The sequence below is a fragment of the Catharus ustulatus genome, chromosome 16, assembly GCF_009819885.2.
Source record: "Catharus ustulatus isolate bCatUst1 chromosome 16, bCatUst1.pri.v2, whole genome shotgun sequence".
Classification (NCBI taxonomy): Eukaryota; Metazoa; Chordata; class Aves; order Passeriformes; family Turdidae; genus Catharus; species Catharus ustulatus.
The window spans coordinates 5,381,484-5,405,095 of NC_046236.1; the positions used below are offsets into that span (position 1 = coordinate 5,381,484).

Consider the following 23,612-nt stretch of genomic DNA (forward strand, 5'->3'; position numbering starts at 1 on the left):
CCCCCAGCAATTGTAACATATAATATAGTCAAAGAATCACCCCCTAAGCTCAGGTCTTCTCCAGGTGCTCTGCCTGCTTCAACAGAAAACAAAGCTTGTGTTCCACAAACTACAAAAGGGAGCTTCCTGTACTCTGCCTGCAGTATGGTGTACATGACCATGTAAGTCACAATTCCTCTGAAAGGATAAAGGAGGCAAAAGGATCACACAGGTTCTGAAGCATTTTTAAATGCTAATTGAAACAGTCAGCATTATAATCTCATGTTCTTTATGCATTACTTACCTTTCGTAGCTGATTTGTGAAAAATAAAGTCTGTAACAAACTGTTCATGTAACAAGTTGCTCCCTGGTTCTTTAAGCCAACATATCCTGTGTGCTTCTTTGAATCCCACCTAGAAAATAGTTTGTGGTTAAAAACAAGGAAGTTCTGGATTCCAATAATAGTGTTTGTTCTAAGGTAGTGCTGCTGGTTGGTATCAGCTACTCTCCACTGCTTCTGAAGATTCAAATAAACTATACTTCACTGCTGCCTGCCAGTAACAACAGGCTTTGCAATTAGATGCTTAGTGATTTTATTACTTTTTTTTTTAATATGTTCTATATGGCAGAAAAATAATGTCCTGTGAGAGTATCCTGGAGCTCAGAGCTGTACTTTTCAGGGCAAGTCTGCACCTCTGTACAATCCATTGTTTACAAGTGCCATGAAGGAGAACAACTGAGATGAAGCAGTTTGACAACTGTAACCCAAGGCAAGTTAGACAGCAGAGCCACTCAGATGCACCTGAAACCCCACCAGCTCCCACACCACAAATGCTCAGGCCTGAACTGCAGAGATATCAAATCTCAAACCAACTCACACAGAAGCTGAGGCTCCACACCATTTTGCTGAGTGATGCAAACAGAAATTTAAGCTATACAGAATCTCTATGTGACTATGAAAATATTGCCATGTGAGACTTCAACTAAGAGTGACAAAGTGAGAATGTCTGATGGGAGCTACAAATGGCAATAACACTGAATACCCGAATGATCCCAAGCAACATAAAAATTCCAGAATTAAGAATCTTTAACATTGCTTTGTTTTTAATCAAAGATACTTACGCTACTCCATGTGGAGCATCTGCTTGCACATACACTTCAAAAGTAACTTTGTCCTCTTCTATAAAGCCTTTTTCAGGATCAGTAACTTCCTGTAAAACACAAATGACACAGGAACATGAGGTGGAACATGTAACATGACTGCAGTGAAGCATCCAGTTAGACGTCACTTTCTAATTTCCAAGCCTGAACTGTCAGTAGTAATAAACTGAAGAAGAAAAACTGAAGAACACCAAAGCAGTTGTTTTTCAGCTCACTACATTTTAATTCTTCTTTAGTGTCTCAGTGCAGGAAACTTGCTCCTGCCTTCTAAGATTTTGCAGTTTTCAATGATGTAAGAGTTGGTAATCAAATGTTCCGCTTCTTCTGGACAGTATTCCAAAACCTTTGCAAATGCTTAAGTTGTCACAATTCAAGAGAAACCTCAATAGTATTATTAGGGCATTAAATATACATCTACATATACACAAAAAACATACAGAAATGCAAGCAAATTTGTTGCTTCAGAATGTCATTGACTATCACATAACAAAACACAAGCACTCAGGCAGAAAATAATAATGAGGGAATATTTAAATTCAGGACAACATCAGGAAGAGCACTCTACAAAAATCAAATCAATAGAGTAAGAAATTGAGAAGAAATCTACAGCACTGATAGAAAAAAATAACAACTTAGGGAGAAAACCCCTTTGCTATCAGCATCTCAGTATGCAGAAGTAGAGAAAACTGCTCCTATCCAGCAATAGATTAATACATGTCCAATTACTTACACTCCAGGCCATGAAGTTAGAAAAGCCCCAGTCATTCTCCTTATGAAAGAACAAGTGACTAATACGACGACTGAATGATTTTTCATCATCCTTGTAGTTTATTATCTTGAGAACTGCTTGTGCATGACAGGACCATGACCTATAAATACAGAAGAAACACTTGAAACTCTTTCAAAACCAAGCTTTTTATAGTCATTACATAAATTTTTTTGTTAGACATTTTTGGTACATTACTTTCACACACTGATTTTTTTTTTCCTTATTAGTTGTTAATTGTTATTGAGGGTATGAACCTCTGGGGCTTTCTGAAGCCACATTATGAACCTGGAATGGAGATTTTCTTATGGCGACAGTGTTGACAAGAAAGTGACTCACAGGCTGGTTTAAAAAGCTGAGGGCTCTCTCAGATGAGTTAGCTCTGATCTGCCTCAATGCACATGGATGGGCCAACTCCAAGTGATCTTGGTGTCAGTGGAGTGGAAGGGCTCAGCTTTTGGTAAGTAAAGGATGAGGAGCTTCTCCCCTCCCTCCCACAAGACAAACTCCTAACACTAAGCTCCTCAGCAGCACTTCTTCACGACCACTGGTGTTCAAAACCACCCTACTTGTGCAAGGCAATCAGTCTGGACACAGCTCAGACAAGGTCCTGTCACTGCCTCATGCAGTGGCACTGCTTGCTCAGCTCCACCAGCTGCACCTTGGTTGGTACTTCTGAAGACCACCCTTTTTCTGAAACTACTTGGATGTGAATCACATGTCCTGTGTCTTGTTAATACACTTACAACTTTTTCTTTACATTCTGTGCTGAGCACTCACCTCTAAATTATAAAAACAAAGAAGTGCAACTTATTATTCAGAGTAAACAACAAGCTTTGTGAGATTCGGTGCCAGAATGGAGTTACCCTATTGGAAAGGACACCTGAGAGGTCTGCACTCTTCCTGGAAAAGCTACAGGAATGGTGCAAAAATTTGTAGGTATCTTTTAAAATTTTTCTTTTATTTACAAAAGCAGTCAAAGGTAGTCAAGAATGTTGGTTTGCATGCAGGACTCTGAGAACACACACATGTTCAGGTCTTGCAGAAGGAGTGACAAACTCCACTTAAGGAAAGGACTCACGCCCTGCTCTGCCTGCACTGGTAGCAGTTACCTATTCACATGCTTCACAGGGCAGCATTTATAGCTTGGCATGGTTAGAGAAGCTCCACTTCAATTTGAAATAAACCCAGGACTTTTTCCATGCCAAAAAACCTGTCAGTCAAGGACTTCTCCTTCAGCAAGCACATATCTAAATTCTACCACAAACTTCTAGTCACACAAGCTGATTTTAGCTCATCCTAAAGAAGGGATTATTCTCATGCTTTGAGATTTAAAAAGGTGGGGGGTAAAGGGCACTCAAACTCTTGCAAGAATCCTCTCTTCTTGCAGAAAGTGAGGTGAAGGTTTTTTTGTAGATATTTGCATTTCTTGCAACAGATTAACAGTATCAAGTGAGGGCTTGTACAATAATTCAAAGGGTCTTACGTGGAATCAGATTCAGCATTGCACTGAAGGAAGAATCCTACACTTTTTTGGTGTGGTCTGTCCGGGTAGAGTCGTGGCATCACCATGATCTTCCACGGCAAATTCCGAACGAAGCAGGGAGGGCTGAGCACTGACTCACTCAACCTGTTGAAGCGTTCCACTGTAAACTGAAATGTTGCTTCTGATCGCCAACTTGTATCTGTAACACACACACCCCACTGTTTGAAACACCTCCTGTTCTTCTCTCCAAAATGACCAATATCATGTAACGTGAGCGTGTTTCATGTTGCAGAATACAGGAAGCAACAAGAACATCCCCATCCCAGAGGGACAGTGAGCTACTTAATTACTGCCATCTCAATCTCTTCATTTTGAAAAACACTCAACTCCATTCAGGCAAACACACACTCCAAGACACATTCCTTTTATACACTCCTTCTTTAAATGCTTCTTTAGCAGTAGGATTTGTTACCACTCCAGCTTCTCCTAAAGCAGCAGGTGCAATAAGACAGACATCAAACACTCTACAACTGAATCACAGCCCACTCTAACTCTTCTTGTTGTGTAGCATCTCCACAGCCCAGTTTAAGTCACTTCCCTGCATGAACCCACACACACAAAGGAATTTCACAATCTGTTCAAATGCCCTGTTGATACCATGTCACCTTTTAGTTGGTTTTGCCTTGCAACAGTGTATTTTAAAACAGATGAATGTCATAGGATGGTTGTCGGACTTTTGTAAAATCATATCAGTTTGCTGAAAATCAGCCTAAGAGTAGGGTCCTGTTTTCTTTGTCTTATGCAAAGACTTCAGAGATTTTCAGTGGTCTAGCACAAAATTAAATGAGACTATATTTTTTCAAAGAGTTTATTTTGACACACACAATTAAAGTAATTTTGCCTTCTTCCCACATACCCAGTTCTTCACGTACCACAATCTGTTCTGCTCCTGTAGCACACAGCTATAACAGGGTGCTGGAGACTGTGACAGCTCCAGCAAGGCACAAGGCCAGGCTCTCTTTACTGTGACACACCTCATAGTGCACTCAGGGAGGAAAAACCTGCAACTCATCCCAACTTATCTACAGGCCAGGGATGCACGAGACACTCCCCTCCTTCTCCAGGCTGACACATGGAACCCTCCTGGCTGTGAGGAGGCTGCACCAGCACACAGGGCAGCAGCCAGCACCTATGGTCACCCTGCTGCTCTCACTGCACCCACGGGGGATGCACAACTCAAGGTGTGCCACACATGCAGTGACACCCAAAATCAAAGAGCACTGAGGGACAACACCACTGAGCCAGAAATCAGAAATCAGATTGTGAAATTGTGACGAGGCACACAGTACAGTAAATGTTCCTTCCCTACACGGACAGCAGTCGTTTACTCAGCTTGGCACAGCACCAGAGACAGCGCTGAATCATTTTTCCAAAACACAGGTGAGTCCTGATTGCTACCTTACTTAAAAAATGGAACACTCTTGATTACAACATGCAACAAGGTAAAGATTATACACTTCATACTGAAAATTACCAACTTTTATCCACAACTGCCAGGGAGCTATGACAGATTTCATTCTTCTCCCTTGTGAAGCAGTTTTCAAGCAGTTGTCCTGCTCCTGAACTGCAACACAGAGGATTTTTTGTGTGGCCTGATAGCCATAAACAATTGTCTCTTGAAGGTACTACAGCCAAAACCTGCTTCCTGTCCCCTCTACTCCTGCAAAGACCTTCGTGTTGCCCTGTGCTGTTAGCCTCCACAATAACACAAGAGTTCAAAGGATTACTTTCTCCTTTTTCCCTGCCTGGAAGTGTAGCTAACTAGCAGTCTGTCACCTACTTAAGGAACGTTCTCTCCCAGTTACACTACTCACTGCCCGTTGACAGAGTGAAGAGCTGATCTTCTACACCCAAGAACCTGACAGGCTGCAGACAGAGGAGCTCTGACTTGTTTTGCAGCCAGGATATAACAAACCTGTAACACATTTAATGATTTAAAGTCAGTCTTGCATCACACATGTATCTCAAACCGACTTGAGGCCACCTCCCTCCTCACAATCAGTGCTTCTGGGCTCAGTCTGAGCTTCTGAAAAACGAGCCAAGTTTGCTTTCTGACTCCTTTGATGCAGCTTTCAGAGCACTTCAGCACTAGGATGCAGCAGTGCTGCTACAGTGTCAGCTAAAAACTGCAGCCCACGCAGCATCTGCAGATGCTTCAGACAAAGTTTGCCTGTATTTCTTGATTTCTTTTCTGGAAAGCCTGTGCATGAGAGCTCACCAGGGAATTGGGAACTCTTCTCTGTAAAATATTTGAACAAGCACTAGCAACTGCTCCATAAAAATGCAGCCTTGTAACACAGGTCAACCCTAAAATAGAAGTTTCTTTAAAAATAACAACCTTCCTTTCTTTCCAGTAATCCTATTTTTTCTTAGCAAGTATAATGGATTAAAGGAAGAATTTTATTAGAAAAATAAGTTTACATAGCAAATGTGACATTTATTTTGAGTACACCAATAAATAAAGCCTTTTTTTGCCATCATGAACATGTCCTCCAGATGCCAGTTAAAGTCTGCAACTGCCAGCAGGATAATTCAGTAGTAACTGGCAAGTGAGACTGTTATAAATCCCAGAACTACAAAGGTAAAAAGGACTGATCCAGCTGACAATACTTGGAGATATTCCAGGCAATGGACTGTCTTTGCTCTGTGGAAAAGATTTTTTCATTGATGTGATGAATACCACATTCAGCATCTTCACAGAAGAGAGATCCTTCAAATCAGAGATCCAAATACTGAATATGATCCATTTTAAGTCTGAAACACATATTTAAGTGTTGATACTTTTAGGAAAAGCAGATTTCTTTATTCTCTTAGTAAATGTTGCTACCTTGAAAGTGCACTGGAATTATTAAAATATTCTAAACATGAATTATTAATGGAGAAACTGGCTGAATATTCTATGAATATTTTAATAATGATCCAAATACAGCATGCAATACCAGCATATGGCTAAGACTGATGCTTCTGAAAGCCTTCTTGCCTCTGCAATTCTTCACAGAAATGAGACTTCAGGAGGTAATGGCAAAGCTGTGAGTTTATGTTCAGCTAGGGACCTTCTGTTTGAACTTTAACTTCTAAGAGAATTTATTCTATATATTGCTTTGAATACTGATGCATTTGCAAACAAGTTTTGATCAGAGCCTTGTTTTTATTATTTTTTACTTTATTTGCAGAGACTGCTATTCAAGTTTTTAAAGTCTGGCTCATTTAAGTCATTCTCCATACAAAGCACAGCACAGTCCTTCAGCTGGTTCTTTTAAATTGCTAAGACTTCACACAGAGCAGCAACAGGTACTGGTCACAGTTCTTGAGAGAACACAGCCTTATCTGAAAGTCCTGCTGGTGGTCCACTGCTGCTCCTGTTCCCTGTGCCTCACAATGCCTGCAGCCCGTTGCCTAGCAAAGGGGATGAGAGCTGCACTTTTTTTCCCCCCAGTCTTATCAGACATTTCTTTATGTGCTAAGCTGGAAGAACAAAATCATCTCAAAAGTTTCTTGAACTCAGAAAATCACCAGAAAGCCGATTTCTATCATCCAGCTGGAAACATTAACCTTTCATCTTACTGTACACCTCTCACAGGAACCACTAAACTCATTAATTTCACTGAAGAGGTATCTAAATTCTCCTCATGCATTTTGTATCAGCTCAGATTGATGCCCCTTGCTATGAGTAACAGAAAAGAAAACTGTATGTTTATCAGAGAATCCCATATCTCCCATTTTCCCTGTCTTTGCAATCTCCAAGCTGTCCATTACCCATGCACATCATGCTGCAAACCAGATTAGCAAGAGCACAAACAGCAAGAGAGCAATTGCTCTGGTGTGTAAATAATGCAACAGCAAGCAACTAATCTGATTTACAAGACTTGGAAAAGAGGCATCATCCATTTATGTGATGCAAGTCTTCAGGAATGTTTTTTCAACTTAACATTTTGCAATAACACTTTTCTATCTGTGTCAATGCACAGCTGTAGCAGCACCAACATGTAGCCAGACACTCCTTATTCAAATATGATCATGAGGAACTATTACTAGTATTGCTTAACAATCCCACTTGAACCCTGAAGGATGTCCCACTGCAGAGTGGGCCCAAGCCCCTGACCATGCTGCAAGTCCATCAAGGCATGAGAAGCTTTCACAAGCCTTCTGTCAAACACCTTCAGATACTTCTCCCTAGTGCAACACCTTCAATACTCAGTTCTGAGAAGAGTCAAACAGTTGGGAATTGTCATCAACAGGCTGAAGTAGTTTTTTGGTTAAAGGGTCAATGTTATTCTGAGTGAAGAGGCGAATATCTGATTACTTGCCAGCCCTGCCATAGCCTGGCTTTCAGCAGCTATTTCTGCAGTTCAAGTCCCTATTTTGGCTAATTTGTACAAGTATATACAGACCAACTAGTGGACAAATGATTTTTCTAAGTCACCAATGTGTTATGTACTGGTTGTATCAACAGCAAACACTACAGGCTTTCTACATATAAAAATCTGTATCAAGCACAGAACTTAAACACATCTGTTCTAGCCAGTTAAGTGTCAACCCATGTGGTCTTCTCTTGCCACCCTCTAAATATCATGGTCTGACAGCTTTTGGTAGGAACACAATTCCCTGATTCAGGTTCACCTATTTAAATTCATAGGCTAAGAAGACTACATTTTTCTTTGTTGCAGGACTCTGGTCATAGGAAACTTCATCTTTGCCAATGGTACAGAGGTGATTCAATCATGAGATGTTTTTGTTCTGAATTTAAACCCTATTCTCTTCATGGAACGTTGCTGTTTTCTATCAGTACTCTAGGATCCTTGAACACATGAAAGTAAGCATTTTTGGACCTTTAACCTCAAACTCTGATTTTTCTGAAAAAAATCACTTAACATTTCTGCATAAATCTAACTAAATGTTTAAGCCTAGTCCTATATGTACTCTCACAAGATAGCATGGAATATGGAACAAAGCCCACTCATATGATGTTTCCCTTCTCCCAACTCAATTTTACTCCATTCCTCAAAATGAGCAGTCCTTGCCCATATCCTTTCCTAAGAAAAGAAACATCATTGCACATTTTCCTCACTAAATATAACAGATTTAGAAACTTTAAATATACCCAGAGTTACAATTATTTGATCTTCTGCAACAAACTGTACACCCTTATTTTCATTTAACTGACCAAGAAAGACTTCAAAAAACACAAGTCCCCTTTTATTAACAGGACATTAATACATAATTTTTCCTTTGCTTTGCAAGTAAAATTAGGCATCAGAACTGAGAGCAAAAGATGTTCATCAACAAAATAGTTACCACTGACTTACCACACAAAGACAAAACCAGAGCACAGCTGCCACCTGACAAGAGAGCAGGACAGATAAGGATTCTAAACACCCTGAAGGAATTGTGTCACTGATAAAATTACTATTCAGCAAAGCCCAGCTGCAGCACCTTTAAAGGGCTGTATCACAAAACATAACAATGGCCAGTAGCACTTTCTGCAATTTTTAAATGAGTACCTAGAAAGAGTACAAGAAAAAAATCCCAAGCCTTCAGAAGCCTAATCCCATTGTACAGCTATGTCAAAAGGATGCCTACACAGAAAGCCTGCAGCCACAACTACAGAGGGATTCATTTTTTAATGAGCTACAGATCACAGGACATAGAGATTGACCATTTTCTCCTCAAAATCATAAAATTAAAGAATCCAAACAAACCATGCATTAATCAAATATTTACTTACCATCTTCCATGTCTTCCTCAGTGTTGTTATGTCCGTCAGCCATTGCTACGTTCCCATTAATGACAGGATTTTGGGTAATTCTTGGAGGATCATCTGTATCTCCAGCTAAGACAAAAAAAAGTATGTAAAAATTAATCACATAACCAATAATCAGAAATTAGCATTTTAGTCTCAGGTAGTGTTTATGAGACACAAATGTTGCACACTTGCACGGAACAGCATTTAATTAAGTCATTGCTCAACAGCTGTACTGGTACATGTCTAACAAAAATTCCCCATTTAGGTGATTACTTATGGATGAAGAAAAAGGTCCACATTAATGTGGAATACAGATACAAAGAACAGAACTGACTTTTAAGTTTCCAAATGGCCTTATAATCCAGCATCTCATAATCAAGTCTCATTAAACAAGAACTTTTTCTTTACTTTTCTTGCATTCTTACAATGCAAGAAATTTTTACACAAGTTCAAGTTTCTAATAGCAGACTTTCAAGCTAACAAGTTACTTCAAGACTTTTTCAGTGTTACTTCTTTTTTTAAAGAAAAAATGGAACCTCTAATCTACTGTAACAGTAAGATTTAAATCTTACTTGTGGAAAATGGAAAAGGAAATCTTTTAGGAGTAAGGAACATTTTAGACATAACATTTTCCAGTTTCTAGCCATCATTGCCATTAAGTTTTGCTCCAGTGGCCATTACATATGTAAATGCCACTAAACTAAGAGATATGAGACAATTTGATGAACTGAAACCCCACTATTTTGACTGAACAGGCGCCTTCCTGATTCCTCCAACAACTGAACAACACCTCCTTCCATTGCTTCCACACCAAAAGCCAGTGGAGAGTTTCAGCATGATTCCAGAAAAGTGGATATATTCTTGGATAAACTAAACTGGGTTTTATCATCAACAGTAAAACTTATAAGCCCTTGCAACCACCTCAAGGACAAGCACTACTTAAAAGACACTCTAATTTAAAAGGTCTGATGAGCTTCTCATTGCTGTACAAGTCGTGCTATTAACTTACATATTGTGCTACCCCTCAAAAGCCCCAAGGTCACTGATTCGTGTAAGCAGGAACAGTTTTATACCCAAAAGCTACACACAAGTTACTGACTGTGTGCACTGCGGGGGATGCAGGTAACCTGTGCCACAGGATGGAAACCAAGGGACACAGCACGACCGCAGCTCCAGCACACCAGCCCGGCTGTGCCCTCGCCCGTCAGCACCCTGGACAGAGCTGCGCTCGCCACCGGCCCTGCCGAGCTCCCGGGCTGCCCACGGGCACGGAGCGGGCTGCTGCCCCCCACCACGGGCACGGAGCGGGCTGCTGCCCCCCACCACGGGCACGGAGCGGGCTGCTGCCCCCCACCACGGGCACGGAGCGGGCTGCTGCCCCCCACCACGGGCACGGAGCGGGCTGCTGCCCCCACCACGGGCACAGAGCAGGCTGCCAGGCTGTTTGCAAGAACTGCCAACTAGCCTGGACACTTGCCTCCTATAAGATTGCAGCTGATTTTCTCCTGGGCAAAAGGGACAAATGCAAGTGATAAGAGTGGGATCATCTCCCGAGTATTTTAGAAGCCAGGGCTCCCACCAAAGGCAGGATAAGGCACGGGAGAAGTGCAGCAGCATCAGTCACTGGTGCTTCAGAGCCCTCCCTCTCCTCAGAGCACACCATGCTTTTGCAGCCTCATTCCAATTCACAGCACACAGGAAGATGCTTTCACGGCGGCACTCCTATTCTGATTGTTTACTCTCCTAGTAAATCCGCACAAGTAGTAACCTCTGCCCTCGGCACGACAGAAACAGCTCAGGTTAGAGACTTACTCCTGGATTAGAGCTACGCTACATCACGAACTTAATGCTCACACACGGCTTCTGGACACTTATTAGGGTGCAGCAGATCTCACTGAGGTACCAGGGACAGGGTGTTGTGAAACACACTGCGCAGCACCCACGGTAACACGTGTGCTTTCCTAATTCTCAGCTTCAGAATAAAAGCAAAACCAAGTATGACTTGAAGTTCTGACTTTGTAAGAAAAAGGTTTGCAGAAGATCGGCTCGGGTGTGGTAGAGCCTCAGGGGTCCCTTCAGCAGCAATCAGCACTGGCAATGCTGCAGCAGAACAGCAAGTTTTAAACATTTACTACAACAAAATTGAACTTTGAACTCCTGCAACTCAAGAGCAGGAAAATGCCAAGAATGAAGAGTGAGAAGGAAAGATCCCCGATTTCATTTCAACATTCTGCATTCCCCTCAGCTTTTTTAACCTTTTAACAGCACGTGCTGGTCTAAACAGAAAGCTGTCCTGTGAATCACTGCATTCTAGAAGCATACAGTATGTTCTCAAAATGCAACAATTGTTTACACCAAATTGATACTATTTTTTAAAAATAATTTTTCTTCCTAAAGTTATGATCAGTGCAACTTACTATCTGGAAACAAACTGAAGCAAACACCTGAGGAACAGGTCTATTCTTCACTAAAAGCATATCCAATGTTATCTTTAAACACAGAATTCAAATATTTAAACCGTGTTTCATGGGGAAAGAACTGTCCTTAACTAATAAAGAATTTTCTATGAGATATTGCTCTACATTCTCCAAAAGTATGAGGAGTTAGAGATGATAGCAACAACAATCAAGTTAAACAGAGACAGCTCCTGAGAGATACTGTTTAGTGATAAGACAAATGAACCATGATGAATGCCCCTGCTGCTTCCTCTGACATAGACGGACACAAAGTTTGTGATATAGCTTTGAGATATGGAAACCAGATAACACCAGTCAATGTTTTTGGCTACTGTGAACAAAGGAAGCTCTTAAACTGCTAATAAAATTCAACTAATCCTTTAGACAAACAAAACACAATCCCTCTTCCACAGATGTACTAGGAAGCAGTAGAACAAAATGCATTTTCTACAGAGCATTGAAAAACAGTAATGTGTGTTTTCTTCTCTTGTCCTTAAGAGCTCATAGGAAAAATTGTAAAATCATACCAAGGTTTAATTAAGAAACATGTTTTCCTTTGCCTCAAGCAGAGGCAATGCCAAAGACTTATTCAAATTATACATTACAGGATTAAGAAAAAGAAAAAATACCTGTCCACACTGGCCAGGAAAACCTTCCTACCAAACATGCTACTTAATACACTGCTGTCTTTAATGCAGCTTAAACCACAGTGTGTCAACATCACTCCAGTCATGTCATCAGTCCATTCCCACATCAGAATACTCAGTTCTAATGATAGCCCTGGAATAAATTTGAGATGCAGTCTATGAATCAACTGAAAATTAACATAAACCACATCAATTAAGGAAGCAACACAACAAAGCAACTTTAGGAATAGGAAATGTTTTTAACTCTTTAAATACATTACTGTAATATTAAATGGATACAGCTTTCAATAGTAAAATTGTAGACACTGTTGTAAGCATTTATTTTCTACCTCCTCAAAATGCAACACATAAACCTTTGTAGATATTCTTTTGTTACAAAAAAGAATGCAAGGCAACACAAAAAATAACGATGACAATTTCTTCTGAAATATTTAACACTATATACCATTTTCTCTCTGCCCATGGTACTGTGTTGCAAATGAAAAATACATCTTGAAGAGTTTACAGGGGGGTCTCTGAGTTTGGAGGTTAAGACAACTTCCAAGAATAGACATTTCAGATCAAGTTTGTGCACAAAAAAGAGCTTTCACTTAGTTACTGAAAGATCATGAATGCTGAAATAAGTCTAAACACTGAGATTTGCAACTGGAACAAAACTGGAGCATGACAGCACAGTTTGGGAAGCTGGTAAGACATGTCAGTCACCTTACACAGACAAATTACTGGATTATGTATAAATGACTCTGCAGGTGCACACTTCTCATCACTCATTAACTAAGTCTGTCACTGAAGTGTTGAGATGAATGCCTGAAAACAAAATGGTCATAGCATTTGCTGCAGGGGAAAGTGGGACAGAGAAGGAAAAACCCTAACTACATTCTCTGAACCTATAAACTTCCCATATAATGACAGACCCTACAGAAAGCATATCTATGAAAAAAAATCTGCGTTATAGACTATGAGTTCAGTATTATCATATTCAAGTACACTACTAAACTAAAATATCAGAACTAAAATATCATTGATTTTTTAAAAAAAGCTGCTCTGATGGCTTCAGCCTGCTTAATAATATCAACTCAAGTGTCACTGTAAGATACATTGCTCTGTTGTTCTACTGTTCACAACAATTCAAATCTACAAGAAAGGAATCTCAGTTTGCCATATTTTCCATATTTTTTTCCTACTGTTGAGAAAGGGGAAAAAATGTTGTCAAGTTCATGAGGCTTCTGGCATAAGTTAAATCCAGTTTTAAGACAGGAGCACTGCAGAGTGCTCTGTCCCTGAGCTGCAGGACACGTTGCTCAGCACAAACACGTGTTTGCAATCACGTGTGGCCAAAAGCTACAGAATGACTCCACAAGCACAGCAATTCCACTACAGCAGGAACTGCCTCTGTTTAACAATGATGATGGCAAGTTATAACTTTACTGAGCTTTCAGTCATGATTCACATCACAGCCATAGTCAAAGTCTGAAAGATTATCTATAATGCTTGTCATTAGCTTTTGGAGCTGGCAGCCACAGAGGACAAACTGAAGCAGTCCCCACAGCAGGTTATGAAACATTTGTTTCCTCTTGAGGTTAAGGAGACCACAGCGGAGGAGTAATAGTGATACTAAAAAGTTGGTTACAGTTATCACACACATCCGCCTGACGCTGGAAATCACAGGCACTGAGGGTTTTACAGTGCTGCAGGCAGCTTGCACAGCCCTCCGTGCACAGCAGCACAGCAATCCCAGAGCCAGCAGGGAGCTGCACCAAGGCAGCAGCAGCGCCTGAAGGGAGGCAGGCACTCACTGCCGGCAGCAGCCTCAAGGGTATCATGAACCTTCACATCCAGGGTCTTGCTTTTAGTGGGGGAAAGCAGAAAACAACACTGCTTTCTCCTCTTCTGCAGGACCAAATGGACATTCCAGAATAAAGGTTTTCATGACAGTTTTAAAAGGGCCTTTTTAATACAAATACAACACTATATACAGATATGATAAAGGGGTGTGTGTGTGAATTACAGTGGATGAGTGAACCTGCAGTGAACACTAGGAAAAGGACTTGCTGAGCAAAAATATCAGGTGGTAGAAGATAAGAATAAAATCAGAGAATGCAAATGAGCAAAGTCCATGCTGTAGCAGTCAACCTACATCAGCATCAAGGACATCCACTGCATGCTCAACACACAGTCCAGGTCTAGCTTTGCATCTCAGTGTCAGGACTCAAAGCTGTCACAGCCCTCAGGGCAGCCCAGCAGAGCCAGGGTTCTCTGCACTCACTACAGAACATCTATTGTGGAAAAAAACCATCTCTTCAAAAGTTTTTAAAAATTATTCTTTTAAAATGCATCAGTATTTTAAATAAATAAACATCTGAAAGTTTACTTCAGTGCATAATTTAAAAATACCAATCTGACACGGATAATAGCATACCAGTAAAAAAAAAAGAATTAAGAAATCATCAACTGCTAGAAATCATAAAGAATAAACGTTGAGTGATTTCAAGTGCTGTAATAAATATCACTCTTGAACCAACAAACTGATCCTTGCTGTTGTAGCTACACACAGCATATCAAAATACATAATTGAGAAACCCCTGAAGTAAGCAGTAAATGCCACACTTTCCGAAGCAGTCACCAAATCATGGTAGCGCAAAGAGAACACTAAAGAGACTCAGAAAGTAAGAGTATGACTTCTTGAAAGCAAACAAGCAAGTTGGGAAAATGTGAAGAAGGTGATGAACAAACACCTGCCTTGAGCTGGAAGAAACAAAGCCAACAGGTTCCTTCAGAGCTCTGCACAAGAGACTGCCCAGACCATACCTGTAAGGGGGCTGCAGGCACTCCATGGACTGGTTTTTATGTGGCTGTAACAGCTCACAAGAAAATTTGTGGGCTCCACCAGCTTGCTTCTCCAGAAGTGTGGAAACCATTGCTCTGAGAGCCAGATGAATAGAGTGGCTCCCAAGAGGGCAGGGTTTATAAAGAACAAACAAAAACCAACCAAACAAAAAAAAAAAAAAACAAATATCCAGGCCAAAAAGCAAAACCAAAACAACCACACATACCAAAATTAGCCACACAAGCTCCCACCTCCACGATCTGAATGGAATTCATTTACAGTAGTCAATCTTTGAACTACTAGAAGTGTTCAGAGCAAAAATCTCCCCTCACTTGCTCTGAAAGAACTCAGCTTTTTCAAAGTAAGAGAAACTATTTGGCCTCTAATCCCTACCTGCAGTTAGAATACAAACACCACTTACTACTCAAAGGGACTCAAGAGAAAATGAATTAAATGAAAAGCATTCTACACAGTTTCATTTTTCCAAGACAGTCCCAGGTTGCTATAATGAAAAATCTGAAGAGGAATCAAGCAATTTCTGTACTGTGGCTGCCTTTCAAAAGGCATCCAAAGATAAAGTAATTCACCTCAAACATTTCAAAAGTATCTAACAGTAATGGAGACTGAGATTCATTTGGCCAGAAGAACGAGAGGAGGGGAAAGGGAAGTACATAAACTCCCATGATCCTATGGATCAAGCTGCAGATAAGTGCTGTCACAGATGTTTCCATTACTTGCAAATATTATGTCATTTGTCTCAGCAGTTAAAAGTTAATTCTCCCATTAACAAAACTGGGTAAAATTTGCTTTGGTCTCATTTACTATTTTTCTTTCTTTATGGTTCATTACTTGATCCAGTGCCAAAAGGTGTATGTTTGAAATGTTTGGACCTTAACAAGAAAGTTATGACATATAATGACTGAGTCTTAAGGGGAAAAATCTTCTAGAGAAGTATCAGGAGGCAGAGCCAAGCTTACAGACTAAGGGAGAAAGGTATTAGGGGCATAGAAAGCAAGGAGACTTCCAGCTAGGGAAACAAGGTTTAAAGACCTTCAATCCTTTCAAAATTTGCTCTATTGTGGTTTGAAAGAAAGGAGAAAATACATTTATTTACTAAAGAGCAAATAGCCAACATTAAATCTTTTTAAAAAAACCCAAAACCAAAACAGTATTATACAGAAGTCTCTTGCTCTCTAATTGTCATCTGAAACAAGTCATTATTGCATTATTGACTGGGAATTGCAAATCTCCCACAGTAGGAGATGATGTTACACAAGACAGCAGACGAAGAACTGGGATGGGACAACTTCCTGGAAGCAGAGTCATCTCTGCCATGCCTACAGAATATACAGCAGTGACTAGACAGACAGTAACAACACTGCAGCCACCACTTATTGCACTGATCAATCACTGTGTTCTGCTGCTTTGCATTCCCATCTCTGGGTCTGCCCAAAGAGGACATTCTGACAAAGCACAGGATGGCCACACTGGTTTCTAACTGTGCCAATGTAACTAATGAATGGGAACAAAATTGTATTAATAGATTACATGATTATTCTATTCTTAGATAAAACAAAGCACCCTAAGAAGCCCCTGAACAACACGAAAGAACAATACCAGTCTGTAAGGTAAATAGTATCAGAAGCTTCACCCACCGATACAATTATCTTCATGGGAAAATAAATGGGAGGTACAATGTAACTTTGTGGATAGAAAAATGGCTGAGAACAAATAGCCAACACAGAAGCTGCTCCGTAACTAAGCAGTCTGCTGCAGCAACTCATTTATCTGCTGATCTTCAGACAGGAGCAGTCTGATGGCACTTTACAAAACAAAACTCTTAAATTTCTTAGAAATGTGATTAACTTCCTACTGTCAAATAAAAAAGCATTTAGGGTATTATCAACACAACCACTCACTGGACTTTAAGCTGCCATTAAAGAAGTCACCCCAAAAATTTACTGAAAATAAGAGTGACTAAACTACCTGCTTTCAGCAGTTCAACCCTTTGAATAACTCAGTGTCAGATGAAAAACTGTGAACCAGAGTTCAGTTTGGACACTAACAACACACCCATAATCATCCAACAAATTTACAACTTTATGCTCTTGGTGAAGAATGTGTATAGGCAGCCTTCACATTTCAAGGGATCTTTCAAGCACTTTTTAAGCCCCAGGTACATAATAACTGGAGTAGACAGCAGCACTGGCATGAGTTTTACTTCAGTACAGTGAAATTATTTAGCAGAAGATACTAACCTGCCTGTCTCATTATCCTGGCTTTATGCATTATACAGTGTCACAACCTCTTGGCAGTCATCAGGACAAGAGAAGGTCTGCTGAAAAACCTTTCACAGTTCTTTTTCTTAGTCTGAAGAGCTTTTTTAGCTTAGGCTATGCTTCTAGAAAACTATCAGATCAGGAAGAAAGGCAGGAAGACTGCTTCTGGCTACCCTGTAATACTCAAAAAACAGTAACTAGAACAGTTGACAAGATAAATTATTTTCTCCCATGATCAGGAAAGGCAGAGACATCAGAAGTGTCATGACCTATTATGGCAGCAGCTCCTGGACTTGCACTACCTTCTCCTCGCTGTATCCAGAGTAGCAAGGCTCCACAAGCAGCTACCCCAACTCGTCAGGTCTTGTCTCTGCACATTCCAGAGATGGCAGTGTGATTACATCTCTGCTGCGGGTTGGGCACTCGGTCCCAACCTACGAACACACCCTAAACAATGTGTTTTTCCAGGATCACACCCCTCTATGTTTCACTCCTCTACTGGGTAATGGCCTTCTCTACTGCAACAAAGGCGACCATCTGGGGCATCACTAGAGAGGCTGCAAAACTACTCACAGAAAAAAAGGAAATTCTGAAAGAGGGAAGAGGAGGATGTACCCTCAGCTGGAGGCAAGGCAGTCCAAGGGCCACACAGTATTTCTGTTTGTGGGACACCATAGCCAGCATGCTACAGTGCTGTGGACATGTTCTTGGTGTCTTTAAGACAGACAATTAAAAAGCAATTAAAATGAGCATATTTGGATAATAATACAAGCACATCAGTGATTGCACTCCCATTAGCACCTCTCTCTTTCCTTGTGGAAGTCTAGAAAAGCACACACCTCTACCAACTGGACCAGAATGATTTTTATAACTCAGATACATCAATTCTTCAGAACTCACTTCTGTATCATTTTGGATGAGTACAATCCACAGTCTCAGAGAGTCTTGGGGTATATATATGTAATTGAATACAATAACTGAACACTCACAACATGCTTAAGCAGCAAAAGGTTTTGCACATTTACCAGTAGCATAAAACATTGCCTTACATGGGTATGATCACACACACCACTTGCCCAAACCAGCTCTGAAGGTACACTGCTTCTGCGCAGTTACTTTGCTACAGAGTCAAAATATTATTCATCACTATTTCATATTCTGTTACTCTGTTTTGAGACCAGATTTATCCTTACAGCAAATGCTAATTGCACAGCTCACTCCTGAACTCAGCCTTGAAGCACACACTAATAGTAGCACATGGAAGGTAGATTGAATGTATCTTCCTAACAGTGATGTGACTTTCAAACTATTGAAACAGTGTTGATCTGTCCATGTTGGAGTTTAAAAGCAAAATTAATTTCCTCGTAGAGAACAACATTGGATTTGTTGGTCTTGCATATGCATATGGACTTGCACTGGAATTAATTTCATAGGCATTAGGAGCAAAAAAAATACAAACCACCTACTTAAGCTCTATCTTTTAACTTACCTTTTAACAGAAAAGATCACTCCAAGCCACAGAAACTGAAATGTGGCCAAAACCCGCACATTTAGGGACCTAATACCTCCAGCATTTCTTCCTCTTATTTTCAGTAATGCTTTTAAAGATCTTCCTTTATTATTGCAGATTTGCTAACACTGATCTTGTTTTGCCTCTTCTTCCTTATGGTCCCAGCTGAGCAGAAAAATGCATAAATATGTCAGGTATTCCAGGTTCACAGAATCTGACTCAGTAGTTGCAGGTACCTGGCAGTTCTAGACTAGGCTTTGGTGAGAAGAGGGAAAGGCAAATAAATCAGATTCAGGAAAATAACATTACAACCTATATAAAACTGTGATTAACCAGGAAAGTTAATTGTATTTCCTGACAACACAAACAAGCTTAAATCCAGGCTTCTTTGCTGCAAGGAGTCAAAATCAAATATGCTCACAAGAAAGTACTCCTTTGAGGATAACTATGGAACGTGTTTCAGAGGTGACTGTTGCAGCAAAGAAATCTGAAATCCCAGGCCAAAGCATGTCCAAAACTTATCTGGTAGTCCCATGGCAAACCTAGAAAAATGCAAAAACTGTGTCCCTGAGGACAGAAGGAGTGGTGATCTCTGCCATGCCACTGGATGCATACACTGCCCAGCTCAGATGCACAACTGGAAGATCTCACAGTATCTGACTGTGTTTTTATTGAGGTGGTGGCTTCTGCAATCAAGAACCACTTACAGGCTCTAATTAGCAGAGTGCACTGAGTACTAGAGCAATCTGAAATGTAATAGGGAAGAGAAAGATATTGTTTATACAGAAGAGCCATGAAACAAGCCTGTCATGTGTGCTGGTTTGGCTTCTTCATGACTAGAGGGGGATATGGGATTTTCTACTACTTATAATAAACAAGGGACTTCATATTAAATTGCCAGAATGCAAGTTTAAAGAAACAAAATCTGCTTTCCAGACTTACAGCACATCTTTCCTCAATTATCCAGGAGCCTTCCTAGTCTAATCAGTCAATACCACTGAGCAGCCATTTGATACCTTGTACCATCTTTATTTTCCTTGTTGTAACTTCTTCACTTCTCCTATACCTTTTCAAGATGGAGGAGGGAAGCAAGGCTGTTACAACCAGGCTGCACTCAGCGTTCAAAATGCAGCAGCACAGTGAACGTACACAAAGCATTTATTATTCCCAGTTCACTTCCAAAGGCAATGCAGTGAATGGAAGAAGATTCTATGAGGAGCAGTGAAAAGGTACAGAGGCAGCATGGCCAGGCTCAGACATCCTCGGGGTGTGCACAGCAGGGAAGGGAACTCACCATCCCTCCCCTGCACTCATGTTTAACATCAGCATCTGCCACTGACAGACCTCTACACACCAAGTTAAACAATTTTTGCTCAATCCAGAGTGGCTAATCTTATGCAAATATTCAGGGTTTCCATAAGGAACTTTTGAACATTCATACAAAAAATCTGTTACTAGTCTAAAATATTTTTTAAAAACCCACAAAATTCTTGACTAAGAACACAGTTTTGTAGAATCTATAAAACTCTACTGTAGAAAAGAAATGCCTATTGACAAAGTGTTTGGCACTTTTCATTCAAAATAAAGAGATGGCCCAAGTCATGCTTCTCATCCACTTCAGGAAAAATGCTCCCAGTTGTGGAGAAGCATGCAGGCAGCGTGGGGCTGGGAGCAGGATCAGCCCTACATACCCAGGTGACTTCCCTCCTGGTTTGAGCAGGGAACTGCTCTGAGCAGCCTCTGCTCTGAAGAAGCTCCGCAGCAGTGAACTGCAGAGCTGAACCAATTAGCGTGGGGTGCCCAGTGCTGATAAATCCTAACCTCACCTCAGGGTCGCTCTTACAAGTGTAGATTAACCGTGGGGAAAACGACAACAACAATTAAACCATTCAAGGTCTGAGGTTTGAGGTTGTTTTGTTAAGTTCTTTATGTGAACTGATCCTCATACACACGTGCACAGCCTGGTAACACAGGAACATTTACTGCTTCCTGCCAGCCATACAGGGAGCACTGCTGACAAAATCATTATTTCCTACCGAAATTCAGTTTTCACTGTGTTTAGTAACAGATTCATTTCAAGCATAATAGTAAACCACAATTTTAAGAGATTCCTACTACCAAAAAAAAAAAAAAAAAATCTACCCTTTAAGTGTAAAGTTTGTTTTCAATGTAATTAACAAGAAGTAATAACACTCTCATGTAAAATTAACAACTGCAAAATGAGCAAAACAAAAAACGTTTCTTTTTCCAGATGGGATGATCCAGAAAAGAAGTTGCTTTCTTGTTTTTTAAGATACAGACTTCAGAGTTCTATTCCGCACTAGTTTCCCAAATTCCTAAAAGACTCAGTTCCCAGGAGCTTTAGAGGTTGTTCCTTAAGCTCAATTTTCCAGCCTCACCTGTTAGCAAAGTGCCACGTTCTCCAAAAGCTTCACTGACCAAAGAGGATGAACATGGAATGACTGTGCATGGAAGGGGTGCCCAGCTGGGACAGGAGATTTGGTGATGCCCCTGCCTTGAACACAAAAAAGGCTCAGGGCTGGTGCCCCAGGGAGCAGAAACTGTAGGGTGGTTTACTCCATCCTGCTCTCATCTGGAAATCCCCTTCTCTCCATCAGTGTCCCCCTTTTCATCAAGTCTCCATGATGATTTTGGGGTCTAGACACTCCCAAGAAACCCCAGCCACTAAATTTCTGGCCAGTCTTAATCTACTGAATCATCTGCCAGGTGGCTGCTTTCTTCTACTTTGTAGCATGAACACTAGTAACCATTAAAATAATTTTAGAAGCTTTAACAGAGCACTGATGGAAGAGTTTTCCTCAGTCTCTACAACAGAACCATTAAACCCCAAAGCAGTTTACACTTTCTTCAGCATTCATTTTAACTAAGATTTAACCTTTATTTTCCTTTTCCATTCTGTCAGCAACCTTTCTACCCCCAAGTGTTAATGCAAGAAAATAATTACTTAGGCTCTAAGAAAGAGCTGCTTAATGTTGTAAAATGTTCTGAAGACCACCTTCACTTTGCTGCTTTGAAGATGAAAGTTACTGTACTGAAAACATCCAAATGTTAGCAGACACCAAAATTAGCACTAAACAGTGTTAATTATTTAATACTGTCTACATGAAGAACAACTTTCTTCAAACAAATAACACAGCTGAAAAATTGTTTTGTACGGAATCTCGTGTGTCAGTCTCCACTATTTAACATGGAATTCTTAAAAGAATGCAGAAGGGAACTTTATAATCCTCAGTTAAGCACTCCACTGACAATTTTATCACTTCTTTGTCAGCAATTTTAAGTTGCATTCTTTTCTTACTGAAGACAAAAGAAAACTTCTAAGTGACTGAGAAAGCTTTTCCTGTTTAACTATTCAGTGTTAAATAGCCAGCCAGCTGTTCTGGTGCCACACAGGCTGCCATGGGACCACAGAACCAAGTCCCTGCTTCCCCAGGCCCATTAGTTAAGCAATCACCAGCAGGAATGAAGTTATACTTTATATTCTAGAGAAAACAGTATACAGACCCAGACATATACAGATTTTGAGGCTAACTTGCTTTTCCAAATCCTAACACAAACACACTGAAATCCATGAGGCAAAGAAACTGCTGTGTACTCCTCCACAGGCACATAATCTGTGAACAGTCAAATTCAGATCTCCAAACCTGAACAACTCACAATACAAACAAGAATAAAGAAGAACCTACTGATATACCCTGGAACACCTCTAAACCAGCAATGTTTTAGAGCTCTATCACAGACAGAGCTTCTTGAACCCTGTACCTCATACAGTAACATCTGCAGCTACAAACTTCAAAAGTACATAGTTTATACAAACAACTATTTCAGAAAAATAAAATTGAGAGATGCATTCAAGAAGGAAGACCTCATGCCTATGTAATTTCATTTCCATTTCATTTTTAAAAGCAGCCAAAAGACAGGAGTGGAGGGATAAGGATGGCTTCTGATGGAGTTTATTGTATATGTGGGGCTCTTGGATACTTCAGTGATCTTGGTAATGTCCTGATGAGTCACTATCCCAAATAACCACCCAAATTAGTTTTCCCTTGTAAAGGGAGACAAAACAAGTTGGTCAAACTACTTCTTTTTTTTGGAAAACAGAGTTACTTCACATGTGGCAGCAGTTATAACTGGCACATTTTTCATCAGAAATACATTCTGAAGAGGAAATTGTATTTCACTGCTCACGTTTGTTGCATATTTACTTTCTTACTACATATTACATTTATTTTTTGTTTCATGAGCCAAATCCTCAGACAGGATTTCAATAGCTTTCTGTGAACTACTCACAGAACATAAAGACAACAAAATAAACTTGAAAACGCATTTTAGGCCAGCTGGCTACTGCATGTCTCTCAGTGAATTACATCTTTCTTATACTTTGCAGAACACCCTAATTCCAAAAATACACTTTATTCTTTCTGGCAAATCTCCCCAACTTTTTCTATTTTCGCTCTACTGCTAGTACTACTCATCTGAAGCAAATTTTGAGGACTTCCAAAATTAATTACTGCCTTCCTGCTTTGCCTCTGGCTAGAAGCTGGTATAAACACCACCATGGAATTAAGCTGTATCTCAAATTCCTTATTCTATTGAGGATGAATGATTCTTCCTTTGTCTCAGGACAAACCAAAGTCCCTTAAGTTTACTCCACACCCTGTATTTTTCTCTCAAATA

The 23,612-nt window shown here is 40.3% G+C and overlaps 1 protein-coding gene across 2 annotated transcripts in view; it reads right to left on the reverse strand.

The window, feature by feature from the left end:
* USP7 (ubiquitin specific peptidase 7) overlaps positions 1–23,612 on the reverse strand; it is a 70,437-nt gene that overhangs the window by 30,900 nt on the left and 15,925 nt on the right. Inside the window, exons 2-7 of one of the 2 annotated variants that reach the window (XM_033073962.2) lie at positions 9,178–9,282; positions 8,759–8,791; positions 3,393–3,591; positions 1,871–2,009; positions 1,102–1,190; positions 284–392 (exon numbers count right to left, since the gene is read on the reverse strand). In XM_033073962.2, coding sequence (XP_032929853.1) covers positions 284–392; positions 1,102–1,190; positions 1,871–2,009; positions 3,393–3,591; positions 8,759–8,791; positions 9,178–9,282 — 674 coding nt within the window. The remainder of the gene's footprint in view (positions 1–283; positions 393–1,101; positions 1,191–1,870; positions 2,010–3,392; positions 3,592–8,758; positions 8,792–9,177; positions 9,283–23,612) is intronic. The other variant, XM_033073963.2, reaches the window with a different exon arrangement.